Source organism: Takifugu rubripes, chromosome 3, assembly GCF_901000725.2.
Source record: "Takifugu rubripes chromosome 3, fTakRub1.2, whole genome shotgun sequence".
Taxonomy (NCBI): Eukaryota; Metazoa; Chordata; class Actinopteri; order Tetraodontiformes; family Tetraodontidae; genus Takifugu; species Takifugu rubripes.
The window spans coordinates 6,864,794-6,886,332 of NC_042287.1; the positions used below are offsets into that span (position 1 = coordinate 6,864,794).

At 43.5% G+C, this 21,539-nt stretch overlaps 1 protein-coding gene across 2 annotated transcripts; it reads right to left on the bottom strand.

The window, feature by feature from the left end:
• Nucleotides 1-647: 647 nt before the first annotated feature.
• Nucleotides 648-21,170, bottom strand: gnas (GNAS complex locus). Of its 2 annotated transcripts, XM_029834263.1 has the most exons (13): nt 19,468-21,168; nt 15,711-15,783; nt 11,345-11,399; nt 10,924-11,043; nt 7,946-8,043; nt 5,417-5,471; nt 5,123-5,196; nt 4,954-5,012; nt 4,736-4,856; nt 3,991-4,121; nt 3,601-3,668; nt 2,905-3,059; nt 648-2,820 (listed from the first exon to the last, which is right to left on the bottom strand). In XM_029834263.1, the coding sequence occupies exons 1-12, from the start codon at nt 19,604-19,606 to the stop codon at nt 2,913-2,915; spliced, it is 1,140 nt and encodes a 379-aa protein (XP_029690123.1). In that variant the 5' UTR covers nt 19,607-21,168; the 3' UTR covers nt 648-2,820; nt 2,905-2,912. The 2 variants fall into 2 exon arrangements, with proteins under 2 accessions (XP_029690123.1, XP_029690124.1); XM_029834264.1 differs by having other exon boundaries at nt 648-3,059; nt 19,468-21,170.
• Nucleotides 21,171-21,539: the final 369 nt, after the last annotated feature.

A 21,539-nucleotide genomic window follows, 5' to 3' on the forward strand; every position in this document is an offset into this window, starting at 1 on the left:
GAGTGGACTCAGTGGAGTTCTGCGCATGTGCGGTACGGAGTGCGTCTGTTCTGACTACATCGATGGCCTTTTCGTAATTGAGAAAATTATGACCCCGCCCCCAACACACACACACACACACACACACACACACACAGTTTCTCTAAACAACCTCTGATGAATGCTGTCCTAATTCATTATCATACAATGCATATTTTAAAAATGTCATCAAAATATTTCGAGGCAGGGAATTCACTAATTGTGTAGTCCTTAAGAGGTTGTCAATTAACTATTCCAGGTCTTCAGTTTATTCTGGTCTACGTAATGCTTAGTCCCTGTATGATTCACTTATAATTATCACATTTCCTGGAAGCGCCTATAAAATAAATAAAAACAGGCTCCAGAAATATGTTCCATGGCTGGATTGAGTAAATGTGCGATTACACCTTAGGAGGAAGCCCTTTAATCTGAACCTTCCTTGTGGCCATCTCTGAAACTCTGCAGACTTCATGGTCAAATAGGTAAGATTATTATCTAGGTAGGTTATTATTTTAGCTGGAGGGGAACCCACCCCAGCAGAAACACAGAAACATGGACTTACAGACGCAGCAACATTTGATGATAGTGTCACTCTCGTGTGTTTATATGTGCAATGACAGACCTTTTGCTATCTGCACCAAAAAAAACCTTTATTTCTTAGAGCTTCTGTTCAGAAAGTAGAGACCCATAATTTGATGTACACATTAAATGAAGATTAGGGCACTGAAATGAGAGATGCTAATACTGTACAGGCTGACTCTGCTGTGCAAGGCAAGGAAGGAGGACCCCCCCCTCCATCAGAAAATAAACTGAAATTCTTTTTTTTGTCCTTTTTTTGTCTTTTTTTTTTGCAAAAGAATACGATCTGTGTGGAAACAAGCAATGTTTTGCATCTATCGTCTCTTCAACCCTTCAAAATGTCCTTTGTAGATGTCAACAGAAGAAACAAAAGAAACCTGAACACAACATCAGTTGAAAGGATTTAAGTTATAGCAATAAGCACACTGTCAAGTGTACAATTTGTAAAGGTTCATTTGATTCTAATAAAATACTTTTTTTTTTTAAAACCCATATACATTTCATATATTTATAATTTCGGGGGTATATGGATCCAAAAATAGACATTTAAATCATAAAGAGAAAATGGGAGGAGAAAACAAAAAAAATAGAAAAGCTACGAATGGTTGTCCTCCATTCCGAGAGAGATAGAAAGAGAGAGGGAGATAGAGAGAGAGAAAGAGAGAGAATAGGCGACTGGTGAGGAAGGCAGGGAGTTGGGAGGGGATTGGCCAAGCTATACAGCGCAGTATGACACCCACTTTAGCTCATTAAACACGTACAGTCGTGATAAAGGCACAGGGATCTTCTAAAAGTTATTTTTTGATAAAGTTGTACAAAATAATACATTTTACAGTCTGTACAAGAATAATAGTTGGGGAGTAAAGTAAAGACAGACATACAAAGGAGAGAGAGATTGAGGGAAGGTATAATAATGGAAGAAGAGGTGGAGGAAGGCTGTTTGACCACATGATTTAAAAAAAAAAAAAAAAAAAAAAACAAACAAACCGCGTCACACCTACTGTCATCTTTGTTTTTTTTAATATTCCAGGATTATACTTTTATTTTAAAACAGAAAAAGACACTACCGGGAAGATAGTGTGGTTGGAGGAGGAGTGGAAACGTAAATGGGTCTAGAGGGGGAGGAATGGAAGATGGAGAGTGGGATATATGGTGAGAGGGGAAAAGACAGCAGTAGAAAAAAAAGATGAGATTACAATGAGAGTAAAGAATGAGGAAAATAAAGAGCAGAGGGCACAATGGCACAAAAAACGTCCACACAGACAAAACAGCTGTGGAGACAATTCAACAGGGTCAATCATGACAAGATGGATTCTCTTTAACTTATATGTACTGTACTGTTGGAGGAAGCTCTTCACCCTCCGCTTATTGAGTTCGATAAAAGTTGGCTTTTTTTTTGTTGTTTAAAACTCTACGTGTTCCTCATGTTTTGCTCCACTGTCAACAAGGCAAAGTCAGGTGGCAGACAGCTGAGTGGAGACGCCGAGGGGCCGCCGTCATCACTGTCCCTGTCAGAAGAATCCAGAGAAATTCACATTGCAGTCAGCTCTGTCCTTAAGTTTTGTCCTTCAGCCCGTCCTGGTCCGTTTCGTCCAAGTTCGTTCGCTGCTCCTCGGCAACGCGCCGACGCCTCTGCCAGTCTGCCGCTCGTCCTCGAGATCGCCGCGTCTCCCAGATCCGCCCGGGTTGGTGCAGTCCAGTAAGAAGCAGATGTGATACGTTTTCTGTGTGCAAGCAGATCTTGCAGTTGCATTGGCGGTGAGTGTTAGGAAGGGTCGGTGGACACAGTTTGAGTCAAGTCCTGAGCACAGTGCTTGTGTTTTATTTTAATTTCAGATAAAGTTCTGTTGATCTGACACATTTATTCTTCTTTTGCAGTTCTCTCTTTCCAAGTCGTGCTGACAGAGTAGCCCACGAGTTCTTTCGCTCATGCCCAACAAAACCTGCTCACTGCAGAAAGAAAAAACCAGTCCAGACTGGGCGACTTAAGGTTCCTAGCAAGGTGAGGGTAATGTGTACAGGGGCGATATACGATTTCAAAAGGTGAATAGCTGGGAATATGGCTGAAAGTAGAGATAAGAATGTTTATGTGTTATCCCCTCAAGCCCTTCCATCAATATAGCTCCGTCTACTGCAGGTAGGAAGTTTGCATTAGGCCAAGTTCTGGGTTCAAGGTGTGTTTACGTGTGAGAGCGTTTTTGGCTCCCGATCCTTCACACGCTTCTGTGGAAGAGGGCAGTCAGAGACTCAGGTTCAGGGTTCAAGGTCTTTCTTAGTCCAAAGTGTTTTTTTGGCCAAAGGTCATACTTCTCTCATCACAACAGCTCGTACTGCCGCAGGTGCATCCGCTGGATGATGTCACGACAGTCGTTGAAGACGCGTCGGATGTTCTCTGTGTCCACGGCGCAGGTGAAGTGGGGGTAACAGTAGTGTCTCCCATCGCCACTGGCTGTACTGATCCTCTGTAGTTACAAAAGAACGGAACATAAGATGTTTAACCAAATCTGGACATTTTTAAAGAAGGCAACAAATCTGGAAGCAGAGAAAAACAATTAGGGTGCGACAACTGTAATGCAGGGAATTATTAATGATTACCAAACCATTGCTTTTTAATGATAAATAACAAGAATTTTACTAGAGTAATGTTTTGTTTTTGTTCTAGCACCAGCATCATATTACATCACACTGTAAATATAAAAGACAAAGGATTATAGAAAAAGAGTAAATACCCAGTTTTTAGCTTAAAAAAAACTATACATTAGTAAAAAGGAGGTATGAATTGTGGATATTAGCAAGCAAGTGTAAAAATAAGTTTAAAGTATCGATTGGGTCGCTCTCGAACAACACCAAAAGTCTCCACTAGATGGTGCTAATGAATCAACCACACCCAAGACAAGCAACAACACAACAGATTATATTTTTACCATTGACAAATATAGTTTTTCGGGATCTGTGCAATACATTCGAAGCTGCGAAACATGTTTAATGCAAAAAGTGCCTTACCAAAAATTCATCTCTTATGAAGTACTTTGCCCTAGTAACACGAGGATCTTCTCCAGGTTCTGGTGTTGCTGGAAGAAAAAGAACGGGAAAGTCAGTGACACCAAAGTTATTTCAATGCACACACACACACACTCTGAAAAAGATTCTCTGGTGGTGAATAATCATCACATTCCATCAATCACGTTTCAATGTATGCTATCCTAGATGCACATGAATCACGAAGGTGTCGATCAATGGTGCCTTCTTGTGGCCAATATCAGTAGGTGCCCCGTCAGGTGCATTAAATGAAGATGTGGTTCCTTTGGAAGCACATTGAAACGCAATCATTTTGCTCTACTCTACAAAGTTATATTTGGTAAGTAAACTGATATACTTAAATGGAGCACTGACCATCATCAGGTGTGGTGTAGCGAGCAAATTCAGGAAAGTATTCCTCAATTTTGGATTTGCCTGCCAGCACCTTTTCTGCTAGCAGGTCTTGCTTATTTAGGAACAAGATGACAGAAATGGTCCGCAGCCACCTGAAATGAAGAAAATACGATAAATTAACATCATACGGTAGACTACAAAACTGCCATCATGGCGGTATTAAGGGCTCGCCTCCACCCCCCCAGCATCTACGACCCCCTTTCCAGATTAGCTGTAAGTAAAAAAAAAAAACCCAATGCAGACGTCAATGCTGTCTAGTGTAACCTCAGTGTTCTGCCACATGTAAACGTGCAATGATGATGTGGACATGATGACTTATGAGAGGGAGGTAAAAACAGCATCCTATAATATTCTACTACCCGTACAACACGTGTGGGAATTAAATATTTCTAACACAGCCCATAACTACAGTAATTTTATGCAAGCATCCCTGAATAAGGCCTCCGTGTGTGAGCTTGTGACTAGTGGGAAACTCCTCCCACCAGTAAAAACATCCAATCGCTATATGCTAACTTAAACAAGTTAAACAAGGGCCACAGGTGAACTCCTTTGTCCTCACAGCTAAGAAGATATTGTATCTGCTTGAAGGATGCAATGAAAATGCATCACCACCTTATGAGTACAAATACATCTTACTTTGGAATAATTGCAGTCGACCATTAACTGATCCTCAGACCTGAGCTAAAAGGAATCAGCGCACGTTCACCTGTTGTTCCAGATGTTCTTGAAAAGATTGAGGGCCTCCTGTAAACGGTTGGTCTGATTGTCCTCCCGGATCACCATGTTGTAGCTGCTACTGGCCACCACGAAGATGATGGCTGTTACATCTGTGTGTGTGTGAGAGTCACATCCATGAATCAGACAGTCAGGAAAATTTACAGCAGGTGGAAAAAGCCAGAGCCAGAGGACAGAAACCAAAGCTACCGTTAAAGCACTGGATCCATTTCCGACGCTCGTCTCTTTGACCGCCGACATCGAACATACTGTCAGATGACAACACGAAAAATTACCGTCAATGGGTGGAAAGGATGATATGACCGACAGCAATAAAATAGTTTCTTCAATGACATTTGCTAACATTGTTTTTACTCACTGGAAATTGACTTTATCCACTTGGAATCTTGTTTCAAAGATTCCTGAAGTTAGTACTCTGCAACGCAGCAAATCCTAGTGAGGAAAAAAGACAGAAGAGGTCAGAAAAGTGATGCAGACGGACCACAAAAGGCCCATATAGATGGTATCATTCTTTACTCTGCAACACATGACTGAACAAATACGCTTACCAAGGCAACTACTCTAATTAAGGGCCAATTAAGACTTGTTAAACTCAATTTTTCCAAAATCATCCCTGATACAATGCCATAAAAGGCGGCAGGCGTTCACCCACCTGGTCGGTTGGAGTGTAGTCACTCTGTTTGACGATGTCAATCTTGTCTAGAAAACTGAGGAGAGAAAATGCAGAGGGGTTATGGTGGCAAAATATAACATCAAAGATAGATCTACAATCAAACAGATGCTGACCACATCAACTCAGAAGCAGCATGAAGATGAACTGTACTTTACTGTAGCAACACCTGAAAGGTTACATGAAAAGGCTGAACTAGGACCAGCTGTTACAGCACACGAGGGACTGAAGGTAAATGCACAGGTATTGGATCTAGTTACAGGGTAGATGACGGCTTTCACAATCGTCACCGTCCACGTTGGTCAGCAGAAACATGTGTGACAACAGTTAAAACCGCAGAGATGACCAAAACATTCCAATGACCTAGTCTTGGAACCTGACTTCTCGCATGTGATTACTCAAGAAATCACAGCAAACCTTTTTTAAACCTGCTCAAACTAGCGCTGATGCATCCGCTCATACTGCAGACGGACACGAGGTGATGATATTTACAGCTATTCAGAGTTTCAAAATCTGTGTATTCCTGAAAAAGAAACATAGCAAATAAAGGAAAAATGAAGGGGAGGTATCTGGAACAGAAGGTGAAAGAGGATAAAGCTGGGAGAGGAGGATAAATATGAGAAGGGGAAATGCAGGGAAGGAAAGTGTCGTGGCGTCTGTCTGACATTACAGAGCAGATTTCAAAAATAGCTCCCTGGCGCCCTGGCTTTCAGCAGGGTTACCATGGATACATAACCACAGGCACTATTAATAGTCTATCAGCTCCCAATCTAGTGTGGCTGGAGTCGCTCCAGGCAGACAGACAGACAGACAGATGGAGATTTTAAAAAAAGGAAGACGGGAGAAATTAAAGTAAGTGCAGGATGAGTCTGTGTTCCTGTTTTGGATGGGTAAGCATAAAGAGGAGTGGAACAAAAAGACCGGACTGCACCACCTTAGTCAAAGGGGGGAAATCGAGGGGGGGACTTCCTCTCTGGGATAACTGCTGGGACACAGATTTATCATTCAGGGCCCAATTTAAGACACATAGCATTAAGTATAGTTTTCTAGCCAGAAAGCTGCCACATAAGATAGAGGCTGGTGGCGTGCACACAAGCAGCGGCGCCGCGTCTTCAGAAACCACCCCTTCGTTTCCTTGACACATCCTCTGGTCTGAGGATGACTCAGCCTCGGCCATGTTTTCTCCCAAAGCCTGGAAAAGCTGCTGCTGCTATATGAGAAACAACTTCACCTTTCTGGCTCCTTTTTTAAGGCTGTTAAAAATGGCGGCCTGACACTTAAACCTTAGCAGTTTAAATAATGTCCTCCCTGAAGTGGTTAATGTTTGGGGAAGTACACGGCAATGTTTGCGGGTCAGAACAGGTCTCACAGAAAGGTGGACGGTGTAGAATATTATATACTGCATATCGGCGTCAGAGGTGCTGCTCTACGGTGACATCCTGCATTAGTGCCTCAACAGTTGAGAGCCGTCCTTGGAGCAAGGCAGCAATGCAACAGGCATCTGAGACAAAGGCTGAGAAGCAGGACCCCAGTGTGGCTGTAGCAGTGTTACAAACAGGCACACTGGATTTGAATATATGTTTCTTTTCCAGGCTGCCACAGGTAAAATAATGTGAAATCCTAATGCAAATCAGTTTGGACCAAATATTAGTTGGGCAATGCATAATATACGTAAAATGTCAATAGGACAGAGGAACTCTTTAGCCTCTTTAACACATTCAGTAAAAGTGTAATTTGATCCACATACAACTTCCCTGCTGGTAAAAAGTCGACTACTTGAAGACATGTAACAGTGCAGAAACATACTGAAGCTTTGACTGTTGGTCATCGAACAGTGACGGGTGCTGGCACATTGACCCCTGACCCGGTCAACAGTGAGGCTCAAGCAACAGTCGCCATTTTAAACTCAGAACACAGTACTTTTACATGCACGAGCTTTGAGAATTGGACATCCCGATGGAATTCAGTCCTTGTCTGAGTCTACGTGCGACAGAGAAAGTCGAATCCCTGACACACCTGTCAAATAGCGGGCTAATACAGCTGAGTCAGCAATCGTACAGCTTTGTTCAACGTGTACGTAAAGTACACGTTACTTATTGTGCAGATAAGACGCATGCAAGCTCCCCCTTGTGGTCCCGACCGGCTTTTTGGATGTTTTGGTACTGGGTTCAAAGGTACAGTATGCGGAGCATGCACACATGTATTTTTGTAGCTTAGTTTCAATTAAGGCGCGTACATGCACGCTCTCCAATCTCAGTCTCTTAGTCGGTTGAGGAGAGCGCAGATATCAGTCGGACCCACTTGTCTACCTGCACTTCATTTGTCCAGATACATTTGGATTGAGGGGGTTATTTGTTTCTGAAACTATCATGTAAACATCCTGTGTGTCCACACATGCTGTCATATACAGTATGAAAATTGTAAATATGAAAAGAACCTCCCAGCTGATTCCACTAGTGCATTTGAACATGTTTAACGGGGCGTCGCCGTGATTTGCATGCGGTTACTTACTATTGTGCACAGTCGATAAGCTGGTACTCGTTGGATCTCTCGTAGCACGCTCTGACCCCTTCGTCCTGCCACAGCGTCTTTACGTTTTCGTAAAACTCCTGAGGGGGAATGGACATAGAAGAAGTGAAGACAATTTACCATCCCAATGACACAACATTGATTGAAGCGGAACATAAGATCTACTATGAATCTCTACGCCTGCTGGCTGGGATGAGATGCGATGTGCTGGTCGAAAACTTATTTAAGATCAAGTTACAATACTCGGCTGCAGCTGCCAACATTTAACGCCATACTGTGCAACATTTAGAGCCCTTGAAGATGATCCACAGTCTGTATTTTTCACTGTGCATCACACGTCAGGCATGAGTTATGACAGAGGGAGTAAAGAAGCAGCGATCTGGTGTATCTGCGGCCACTGGGAGCCCGGCGTCTTTGTTGACACCAAACGCAGTGTATGTTGTGCCTGGGCAATGCCCGTGTACACGTCTGTAAAGGTAAATAGTGGAGCTCGGACACAGTTCTCTTAGTATTATTCCACCCCCTGCTCCGCTGCTGTTCTCCATAGCTACCTGCAGTGCACAGGAGCTGGTAACAATAACAAACAATGCACACATCTTATGCAATGTGTCACACAAATAAGAGGGTATTTGTACTTAAATTACAGCCAGTCACTGAACTCTTGGCATCTGCAGCATCTCCACATAGGAGTCATTTCAAAATCTCATTCCCTTTCATGTGGATCCAAATTATTTTCAGAATTCAGCTTTTCTCATAAGTTTTACTCTGAATAATTAATGATAAGAACTGATTAAATCTTCAAATACTTATTTTCAATAACACACCCAATTTACCTCAGAAAGGCCATAATTCTGTCACAAACAGAATTCAACAGAGGCAGTGCCAAATGTTCTATCATGCAGTGTTGGAGGAAACACCCAGATATGAGAAAACGCTGAGTTTGATTATGCCTAAAAACAATAAAACTAATCTTGCAGAAGGTGCTTTTTTTGTGTGTTGACCAAACAGACGCCATCCTCTCAACCAATCTTGGACTTTTATAATGCAAAGCTGTGTTTGCTTTTGCTAATGTTAGCAGATTTATCCATTAATAACTGTGTTTGCTTTTGTTCTAGTGATTCAGTATGATTTTTTTCCCCCAGTGTATTTAAGTATTTAACCCTGAGTTCCCCATCGGCAGGGCTCTGTGCACCGTGCACCTTACAAAATCCCATCACCTTGCATGTTTTCACCGCCCCACACTGACGGTGAAAGAGCAGGGTGCTCACGAGTCGGTCAAAATGAAACAAATAAATATAAGCTTTACTTTTCCATTTCCTGTAACTTCTTGCTTTCTTCTCTCTCGGTAAGAAGAATCAATCAAAGTGACTAATTCTCATTGCGAAGTCTCTCTCTCAAAAAGTGCTGAAGGTGCGAGCCCGACTCTGACGGACAGTTAACATCAAGCGGTACCGTTAGAAACACTTTAATCCTACACATAAATCTCAGTAAAACACGTACGTCCTGGTCTGAAATGAACAAAAATCGCGCCGGCTCTCAGCGCTGTTGCCGTTAATCTCAATTTCTACATCATGGATTATCGCTGCGTGGTGTAGCTGAAGTTCAATTTAACGGAGAAATAAACTCATCATTAATGATTAAACATAGCAGTATTGAAATGAAATTTATTCCATCACTAAAATTTCCAGTCCTGCTTTTATTGATATCTATTTTAACTTGTATTGATATAAATTCTGGTTGTTTTTAAGACGTGAATCTGATTCAGATTCAGCAACAGTGGCAGAAAAAAACATCGTTGTAACAGGACGAAACCCTGAGCAGAACCCAGACTTATATGGGGGGCCCTCCTGAGGAAGGCTAGCTGGGTAAAGAAGGAGGAGGGGGGGGGGCAGGAGAGGGGAGGAAGGACAGAAAGAGGAGAAGAACAGTGTGAACATGTGAAACTGAGTGAACTGCAAATTGAATTAGGCCTGAACCCCCAGGTGGCTGTGGATAAACAATAAGATCCCTCACTCCCTCTTGGCTGGGAGAATTAGTTAATGGGAATTTCCCACTGAGAATATTCAGCCACACACACACACACACACAGACACACAGACACACACACACAAACACACACACACACACACACACAGTCATTAGAACCCCTCAGTATGTTCAAACTACCTCACATTAACAGTTAAGCATGATCAAAACAGGAAGGGAAAACAACCTTTTTTTGTTTCATACAAATTGTCCCAAACCCAAAATCTAACAGGGTCTATGTGGGACAAGACACGATTGCAACTTGAGAAACCCAAAGAGAGTGTGGGTACAAGACGCAAGTTAGCGGTCCTTCAACTGGGGGAAATCGTGTGCATTAACTGTCTCCAGCTTCTGTTTAACCCTTTATTAATTAATTAATTTTATCATTTTTCACACAAGGGTTAAGCATCTTTTAGATGGATCAACGATTTATAATTTAATGCAGAGCAGTGGGACAGAAAGCCTGATCCTGACCAACAAAAGTCAGGAATTCCAGCAACACAACCAAAAAGGGGGGAATATTAGAACACCCTTCTAATATTCAATATTCTAACAGTGCATTTTTTCTAACAAAAAAAGGGGTGTTTCACTATTCGATGCCAAGGTACTTGCATAGCTGAGAGCTCCATCCATCCATCCATCCATCCATCCATCCATCCATCCATCATCCATCCATCCATCCATCCATCCATATGCTGAGAAACAATGTAAAATGGAAGGTGCACGGCAGTGCACTACACTGCACGAAAACCCTTCGGCTGAGTAGAAAGGCAGCTCAATTAAAACAAACGTATATGCATGTGTCTGTACTAAAACTGTATTTTGACAGCGTGGGGTTTGTTAAATTGTTTGCAGAGGATGCCTCAATTTAATTTCTCTAGTTCACCTAATAGAGATTAGAATGAGGAAAGTGTGTCCAATCTCCTAATACTCACGGATGGAAACTCAAAGTCCTTCTGGCTGACAAGGCTGAGGATGTATTCGATCCGGTGCCTGTTGTCTGGACAAGCCAACTGCACTGGTGGTGTCAGCGTGCTCATAGCCAGTACTATGGTCTGTCACGTACACAGAAGAAGAAGGTGACATAAAAATACTAGAACTGTTTTCTATTTGTCAGACCACTCACAGTCTAGTATGGCTACAATACATGACCAATGCTAGAATACAGATGACAAAAACAAATAAATGTTCTTTTAAAAAGTGTCATTGTACTTAATTAGCATTTGAACCAACTATGCTGTGTGATATCAGGCCAAATTGACCACTGGGTCAATACGGTCCATTAATTCCAGTTTAAAGACATTATGGTGTTTCATTCACTAACAGGAAGAAGATGAGGTAAACACCCCTACTTACCTCAATAGCCTCTTTGATATTATTTTTGATGTCCTGGATTTTCTGCTTCTTCTCTCTGAAAGACAGCGAAATACATTTTAAAGCTATAACAAACCTGTATGTACAGGAGAAGCCAAGCGTGCTCGTATTAAAATGAGAGGATTGGAAATCACCATTATGGAGTTCAGGGAAGTAGTTCATGTGTTATGGTGACACGGGACGCTACAGCATGCTTTTGATTGGAAAGGGGTAAACAGACCTTCGTTGGCACGCATCGGAGAGAAATTATGTCTTCTGTAAAGGATAGTTGTTTGTACAAGACATTTGGACACTCTGTGACAGGAATGTTTCTAATAAAGGCAACCAGATGGCCAGTTAGCCTATCTTTCACCTTGAGCCTGCCAGGACAACAGCACACAGCCGAGTGTTTACAATAGTTTTATGTCAGTGACAAAGGGGGAGATGGGTCTGTGCTTCTTGCCAGTATTTCCTTCTTTTTTTTTTTTTTTTTTTTTTTTTTTAAATGGGGAATATTACCTCCTTTAAGATTGAACGATACAAAATAACACTATTAGGTCACGTAATACTCTAAATACAGCGTATATCACATTATTCTCTATGCTCTTTTTATAGACCCAATCTTGACGTATCTTTAGCTTTGCTAAATCTCTCCAATTCATGTGATGGCAGAGCTACAAATAATAATAAATGAATATTAAACCTTCACACAAGTCTGCTGTACCCAACCACCAGGCATCAGCAGTAGTGAAGCGGGGTTAGCTGCTTTGCTAACCCCCCCCCCCACCGCTTCGTTAGCTCTGTCACACATGACCACTTGGAGGGAAAATGCTGGACCAGCGCCTGGGAACGCTGCATGTGTGAATGAGATTTGTGGAGAACGGATTAGTATCAGCTGATAAATCCATTAACAACCTCCAAACTCCTATAGGCCACCAGTTTTATTTGCTTCCTAGGAGACTTTTAAAGTTGACAAAGTGCCGATAGGGAATATACTAAATATAGTCACCATATGTACATGCAAGTATGCCAAGTGAAAATTTCTCATGTCATTAATGGAATTTTCTATCAACAGTGAGGGGGGAAAGCATGATATCATTGTCTTGCCTGCAGTTTAGTCACTGTGACATACAATTGCAAAAATGTCGTAGCACCTCAGTGTGAGGAGCTCCCGCAAATAGTGGAAATGTTCTTAACAAACACGGTTAAAAAATGGATGGCGGAAAAGGAAGGACAATGGATGAACAAGGCTTCAGTCACACGAGCACGTCGGTCTCTCCTCCCAGTGAACCAGCCACTGGGCTGTCTGCAGAACAAATTAAACATCCCAACGGAACCGACTCTAAAACATGGACGCAAAAGATCGCGACAGTCACATCATTTACTGTACATGGCACTTGTAAAAAAAACAAAAAACATCTGCCTTAATCCGATTATAACTGGACGACTGAAGTGTATGTAAATGTTACTAATGCTGGAGTTCTCTAGGAGTGAAACGATTCCTCGAGTGATTGGAGGACCTTGATTACAAATTAATAATGGAGGAATTTTCTCTGCCTCGAGTCATTGTTTATTTAACCATAAAGCTCAACGCACGGCATTTCAGATGGACTACTTTTAACACGGCGCATCGCGGCCGTCACCCACGCAAACGAAGGAGGAGGAAGCGGAAATGTTAAGTTTGAAGGAACAATAATGACATTCTTTTCTTGTGTATTAATAATCGCTCTTTAACAAAGCAAAAACTATGTTTTAACCCAATTAGAGGTATTACCCAAACGAATTTTCAGTAGAATATGTGACTACTAAAACATTCAATAGCTAAAGTTCTCCTTATCTGGCTCAGGCACCCAGATAATGCGCTTTGTGCCTCTCTGCACGATCAATGACTCCTACATGACATAGGAGATGAACAAAGAGGTACGATTGTCCATCATCCTGACTGTTTCCCGGCTCCAGTTACGTCATTATGTGACGTAATAGGTCAACCGGAAAGGGGTCCGGAATAACCCACTGAAAAGATGCATATCGCCACCTAGAGTTGAGGAGGAGACGACGTTCCCGTCATATATTCGAACGCATCAAAACATGCATGTAACGTAACGTGCGTGTCTATTTTTACATGCATGCACACTGTACAACCGTAACTCATTTTATATCAGTGCGCCGTTGTTCAAATTTGCTTGTCCGGGCACAAAGGTTGTGTTTTAGTGACCCCTGCTGTCACTGTGGGAAAAAAAATGATTTGTTTGCTTTGTGACGAAGGATGATAACAAAAACAAACAGATCGGTTGAAGGTCTTTTTATCACTTAAATAAGGAAACGACAGTGACGCAGAAAAATAAATTACGACTTTTTACAATCCTGCCATGAAAATGACCAACAATGGACCACACATCACATGACGGCTCTCTAAACACATCATCTTTGAGCATTTTGGGAGGGGCAAAACAGGGTTGATAACAAAAGAGGCACCTGGGATTTCAGATGCAAGGCAAAAACAAGGAATGGACTCAAATCCAGAGCTTCCTTTAAGGTTTGAAGTGGGAGACATTGTCAGACCGCCATCCCCAAAACACACACAGAGTGTCACGAGTTGGGTCATATGCGCTCCTCTGCCCTGGGTGCTGATTTTCTAGTCTAACCTTTCAAAGAGGCTTCCGTCGCCATCACAACCAACAGATCAACACATGCCAAAGTGCTGAGACACACATGCACGCAAACATACGTGCACATTCGTAGACGATCGACTGCTGAATGAAATGCGAGGTCAACGGGGCGCTAAAACTGCCGTCGTTCGGGGGACCGACTGGTCAAAGCTACATGAACTTCGCATTGATGTGTGCCTTTTTTCCCCCTGCTCAACCGTTCGGGGGGTTATTTTGTCGTCTCTTACAAGTGGGCCAAGTGACTGAGAGACGACTCCGGCCTGCAGACAGACCAGTTTAGCAGCCAGACTCTTTAACCACAGCCGTGCTGTTGTAATGTGTGCAGAATGTGGTTTGGCATTGTCCTGCCCAAAAAAGAAGTCAGCTCACTTTGCAGAGATGCTGCTCCCAAACCTGTTTTATCGTTCAGCATTAATGGCACCTTCCCAAATGTGCAGATTACCCAGGATGCCATGCAGATCAAAGCCACTCCATGTTATCCAAAGTGCTGGTTTTGGAAGGGATCACTTTGGAGGCAGTTAGGAACGCAGAGATTGGCTTTTACTGATTTCAGTGTGTCCCAGGAAGTTCTTCCTAACTTCCAGATATTAAGGTCAAAAGCATTGCATCTCTGTTGCCGAGTGTGTGCCTTCAACTACAGTCGCCTGGAAACAACTGGAGCCTAGGTAAGTAGAATGGGAGCAAAAATAGAACAAGTCAGCCCAGAAAAGCCCATTCGGATCAAGATGGTATTCTGGTTAGATCGCTCGGTCCTCGTAGAAGAGGTAGGAGGTAATTTTTAACCTTCAGTGACAACAACCAAGCATTTATCTACGTGACAACAATAACATAAAAGCATCCTGTCTGAGCTTGTTTTATCCTGTTGTTGTGTGCACGTTAGCCAGTGCTCCACTTTGAGTCGCTCTGTTTTCACCTCGTCTCCACACGTGTCCTCACGAACTCCATCTTTCCTGCACCTAAATAAACATGCTAAATATCCGTTTGCAAAGTTCAAATGATTCAATATCCAAGAATATCTTCTGATAGTGTTAAACCTCAGCAGAACCGCTGACTGGGCATATATATTTTAGGATATAAACTCTGCAAGATTTTGCAGTGGTTCCATATTAGGAATTGACAAATTATTTACCAGTTCTTGTCAAGTCATAACTGGTGTTTATCGTCTTAATATGACAACTTCACTAGATACTAGTCATACAAGTAAAAAACTAGGGCTGTCAAACAAAAAAACAACTAAATTTATGTGACTAATCACAGGGTAGCTGTGAGCAGCTATATAGCAGCCACATTAATCCAGACAATGAAGCATAACCTGAAGCTCTGACCAGCACATGCTTAGCATGGAGATGACAAGAAGCTGGTGGTCCTTAGATAAGCTGAAGAACCCCTCCTGCCGCGCGTGTAAATCACTGTGTTTCTTAAGGGTTCCCACTTTGCTTTCATGTTCTCAAACCCAGAGCAGGCAAGCGGATTCTTCTTCTCGTTTTCTGCCCCGCTTGGTTCTGTATTACAGCCACAGGTTGCTTTGCGAACCACGTTTAAAATATATACATCGATTTAAAAAAAAAAAAACATAACAAACAAAGTCATAAACTTTTTGAAGCAGGTTTACAAAGGCTACATATATATTTAGAGAATTTCTGATGTATATTTATGTTCAGCGACTCCTGGGTTTGGCCCCTGACAGTAACAATGCTTACTCTGCGTTGAAGCCATTGACATGCAGGATCCTCATCTGTTTCACTATGGTGCTCTTTCCTGACTCTCCGGCTCCTGGAAGGAAAAAGGCAAAGGAATATTAAGGATCTGTCACATGCCAGACAATCAGGCGATACACATATTTATTTAAAAGACCATTTTAGAGCGTGCACACAGCAGGTCCACTGGCCATTTTGAGACATAAACATTAGACACAAATAAAACTTAAATGTACGGACTCGCAGCAAATTTCATGCAAGAGTGTGACTTTATTTGGCAAACTGAGAGGCAAGGACAGTCGTACATGGTCATGGCTGAAATAATAAACTTGATTATTCCACTAGATACTGCGATTCCCATCACAAGAATACATTTGAACCCCTTTTCTGTCCAATAAAAGGTTTAGGGATTTACAAAAGACGCCGGCTGACTACAAAGTTCTAATGAGGCCAGTCCTTGCAAGAGGACTTCAATTTTGTCCAGTTTCTCATTTTTACGGGCCTCCGCTCATAAACGCTACATGTAAACTTGCATGAATGAAAAGACCGCCTGCTGTGGCGGCCCTCATCTCATATTCTGACTATGGCAAATGTAACACAGAACACTGCCCAGAGTAAGAGCGACAGCCGGGTAGCCAGTGTGTCCTGCGCCCGCGTGAGAGACAATAACTGTCCATTCATAAAGGAGAAAGTGGAAAGCCAACCAATGACAATCTTTCTCTGTATTGTAACACAAAGCCGGCGTCTCTTGAATAATGGTGATCAGTTGATCTTCCATGTCTTCTCTCCAAACAGCCGCGCTTTTGTGCCACTGCACAGATCAGATGAAAATAAAATGTGACTGGGTCCAAGCCCGCCTCCTTAAACGCTCTTGCGTATGTGCGGCATTTAATTTGCCATCGACTTTCTTGCGTACGTCCACTCTTCTTCTCCCTCTCAGATCGTGACCAGCCGATCCCTGTGATCTTGCTTAATTATAGCTACGGAATCTGCACGGGACGCGATGTCAACCAACAGGAGCCACCAGATTCTGGACCAATAACCACCGCCACTCCCAACAAACGCCAACCTTTACAGTAGTTTGAGGCGAACTACTAGCTGCATCCCCACAGTCCCGTCAACAGGCCGTCATGTTCATCCACCCTGATGTAAATACTTTCTTTTAAGCAGATAATATGTCTTTATATCCAGTGAAAAGCATGAAATCGCCCTTATATTTGGTTGGGAACAAACCAAATTCCTTATTTACCTTGCAGGGCATTTAGAACTATTAGCTAGGCGGTTACACGCTCGGGGTCCCTGAATAGTTCACGAGCATCTGCTGTAATAATGAAACTTGTCTGCTCTGTAAAGCTACACCTGCATGACGGACCACTATACAAATACTGAGCAGGTTGGTGCTTAGCTTCGCCGTGCCGCTGCTGCTTTCCTTTTTTCCGAGGCCTTTGCTGTAAAGATTTTGTTGTTAATGAATGGCAGTCTCTTTAATTTCACCTTCAAAGTAGGATTTGATGACAGGCTAACGTGAATCAAAGGAATTTCAGGTCTCAGAGACATAAAAAGCGCTCTGAAGTTCAGGGGTCTGGATCTTTTGGATGAAACACAGTTGGTCAGCGCAACACATACTGGCATCAAGTAAGTGATGCACTTATAACCTGTAATATAATAAAAATGATGAAATAAAATAAGCAAGATTAGACGGTTGTTAAAGGAAAAGCGTCTCTTTCCTTTTCGATGTAAACTGAAACCCAGGATTATTAGTGAATTTATAGTACTGACAGTAAAAACTCATACAACAACACTGACAGTCGATTTACAGTGTTTAAGAAGGTTAAAAGATAAAGTGATTGTTTTCGAGTCCTAAGATGATTTAAAATAAATCAAACAAGCATCCTTGGTGCCATTTAATTGCTAATTTGTTTTTATTCCTGAATTTAAAAACTGCCACCATTTAGAATTCTGGGATATTTTGTGACATCAAACTAAATCTGATTTTTATTTTGCTTCCGAAACATTCTGTATTCCAATAAAATACAATTTATTGCACATTATCTGACATCAGAATATCTGCTCATGTGGTGCTTTACTCATTCAAGATGAATACGTATATAAGCACAATGCATAAATTCATAGATATATATATAAAGCATCAAAACACAACGCCCTCCGAGGACAAAGAGGCTGTCAGCGTCACTTCCCTCCCTGTTTATATGTAAATGTTCCTGCATAATGTCAATGTTACTTGTCTGTGGTTTCAGTTTTATATTACAACTGCAACATGTAGCCTGTTAGAATTAACAGCATGTCACGTTTCAAGTCCATCCTTTCTAGTCATGGAGCTGGGGATCACTTTATTCTAGTGAAATGATTTGTTATCAATCAAAATTTAAAGTAGTCCTCCTTACGTTGCCGTGAGACCTGGCAGCTGATCATGAAACGGGTTTAAACTTTCAGCCTTAGATTTGCTGCCGAGGTTTTATCCATTCCTTTAAAATGTGATGCTCTGGAAAATTTCATGCCGGAAAAAAATAAACAGATTGTCGCACCCTTTCATACAGTGCAGACATGGACCGGACAATCTGCGACAGGAAGCGGCTTAATTAGCCGACAGCGCTGCTAACATCTTGTTTCACCCTGAAACAACGAAAACTCTCCCGGCGAGTTATTGGTTGATCATAAAAATCACCGTCGTAATATCAGAAACGAATGAGATCCACTGTTCGGAAACTTAAATCTCTGGCTCAGAATTAAAGAACATCTTCTAATGTATAAAATCAATTACAATTACACGTACAAAAGCCCAATAAGTCTCTGACACAAATCCGTAGATTCTAGGCAGACGACTTCAGGGCAGACACGTGTGTTTGGCCCCGCTCTTCTGCTGTCCAAAAAAATAAAAAATAAAAATCACAATTTTCTCTTCAACATAACTACAGGTGTATTGTTCGACGGGCAAGCTCGCTGCCGCATCTGTGGTTACTCGTGGGGTTTTTTCGCTCCTCACGAAGAAGAGCCCGGCCTCTCTACACGGAGCGAGCCTGCAACTGGACATACCGAAAGGGTACGGAGCAGGGCACTGCAGAGAAAAGTTAGACACTCTTATTTGTCTCTTATGTAACGTAGAGACCCAGCCCACCTCCAGCTCGCTCCCTGGCACACACAACCACATGTTGAGCCTTACGCACGATGAGCTCCACAATGAAGAATCGCACGGTGCCTCGGTTTCCTCCTTAATAACGCGATGAATGCAAAGTTAGTTAGTAGAGCCACGACGGGTCGACCTGGATGCTGCGTTAACCATTGCCAGGCGGCGCAGGTCCAATCTGCTTTGGCTTAAATGGACCTTGTTATAAACAGATGCAGGAGCGGAGTAAAAACATACAATAAAACCAGTTTGGTGGACGCGAGTGGCTTTTCTGCTCTGAGAAAAATTGTGTTTATGCTATGATGACCCCTAAGAGCAGCCACCAAATTTACTATTGACTCTATGCCACTGTACCATGCCATCTTCAGGCGCGACGTGTTGTGCTGCTGGTACAGCTGTTGACTCTCAATTTTGAAGCTCCACATTGAAAATCCAACACAGTGCTGCATTTTTTTTTTTTGCCTTATGCAACAGCAAAGTCACACTGTTGACAATGTTTCCCGAAACAACATCCCGGAAGGTTATGCAGGGAGGAGAGCAGGGCCTCCACATCTCCCTGCAGATCTACCTGGAAAGGAGCAAGTATGGTCAGGTTGAAGGAGAAACAAAACTCACCTAAAAGTAGTAATCTGTGGGTCGCTCTGTAGATCTGCTTGTCTTTCTGGAGCTGCTTCTCTATCTTTTTGTTAGCTTCTCTCTGTGCCTTCTCCTCATTTCTCTGGTCTTCAGTCTTATTGTTGCCCAAACACCCCATCTTCCCGCAAGAAAGAAGGAAAAGGGGGTCCAGGGTCGGAGGAGATGGTGGAAGAAGTGGAGCTGGAGGGGGGTGTGTAGGGGGAGAAATAAATACACCGTGCTAGCTCAGAGCCCCTCGCCTGGTGGGCTGACTTGGCTACAATGTCAGCCGCACACACGCCAGGTAGCGTCCCAGGCCTGCTCGGGACCGTGTCAGAGGAGCAGCACCGTGCAAATTAGGCGTCCAAACGCGTATTTTGCTGCCAGAGAAAGGGCAGGATACTGCTGCTGCTGCTGACGACACCGAGGCCGCCTGGATCCTGCTCGGGCTTTTTCCTACTTCACATGCAGTCTGGTTTCTGTTTGGTTCCCTCGCCCTTTTCTCCCAGTCCACCGTGCTAATCTGGCGATTTGTAATCCACGACGTCCTCTAACGCCGCGAAAATCGGGGTTTCGCCTCGAACGGGGCCAGCCGGAACAGCCTAATTTGCATCTCCAAAAGCCCGGGTCTCGCGTCTCACTGCTGCCCGCTGGAAGGGGCCGAACTCGGCGTGGCCCAAAACCTCGCCCGTGCGGTGGCGCGGCTGGTTTGCGCGTCTCCTTTCATGATAAACATTTCCATAGGTGGTCACGTACACGCTTTATCTGTTCCTCTGACTCCCCGGCGGCTGTCTTCGTCGGGGGCCACAGCGGCAGCGGTGGAAGGGAAATAATATTTACGGCGAACGAGTTACATGTGTGATCATTTCATCGCTTCCGTCGTCATCCGTCTCCTTTCCATTCAAATCAGCCCAAAACGGCTCCGAACTCACTGCGGTTGTCTTTTCCAGCGGATCTCTCGCCGCCCCGTGTTCCGACACGATCCAATATCCCCCCCGATCCGTCCTTATTTTTGATGGCTGGTCCTTGTTGTGTTTTATCCTCCGAAGGGCCTTCTCTCTCTCCCCTGCCCCTCGCTTTTGTTGCTCAAACGTGTTATCAGCCCCTCACATCACCAGCGAACCTCCAAAACTGCGCACCGACACTTTTTCTAGAGCAAAAAATCTCCGACGAGGCTCCGGCGAAGCCTTTACCAAGAGGCGATGGCGAAAACGCCAGCATTTAGAGAAAAGAAAACGTGACCAAGACGTGATAATCCCTCGAAGTGTATCCACGTTTGTTGCAGGTGAAAAAAAAAGCAACCCCCGCTGTCAGACTCAGTTTTTATAGCCTACATAAGGCCTGTAAACGTGTGTCCCTACACAAACACACGTCTACAGAGATATTCCTCTAAAATCCGAAGTGGGTAAACGGGCTACAGGCTCCAGATAACATGTGCATTTACATTCACCAAAGAATCGGACGCGGTGTTATTGTAGCGGCACGTTCCCATCACGAAGGCCGCCTCCCCTCCTGGACGCTGGTCGTGGAAAGGTGAAAGACGAGGATCTTTCTTATTTTCTGTTGTTGTTATTGTTGTTGGCTATTATTATTTTCTCCGTTTGCCTCTCTCTCCGAGAATAGAAGCCTACATTGAGGAGATAGACAGCCCTGGAGAGAGACGGGGTGGGGCCACGCGGCGCTCATTGAACCCTGGGAAGGAAAGAGCGAGCGAGCGCGAGAGGAGAGGCCGCCCCGCCTGGTCACGTGGTGCCGGGCACGGAGCGGCGTCAGCGGCGCGCGGCTCCACGGAGAAAAGGGCGCCTTCTTCAAAGAAACGTCCCGTGTTTGGAAGGTGGGGAGGTTCATCAAAACCACCCCGGCCGATGCCACCGGGGGTAAAAGCCGCTGGGGTGGGTACAAAGAAGGCAACAGATGCGGCGGAGTCCGCGTGAGAGCTCCAGCACTGCGGTCACGCATGAAGCAGGGCGGTGGATTTATGAACTGCAGGCAGATGAACAGTTTAAATGAACAAAATAACACCAAAAATACACACAAAATCATTTCCCCCCCCCGCCCCCAAAATACATCCC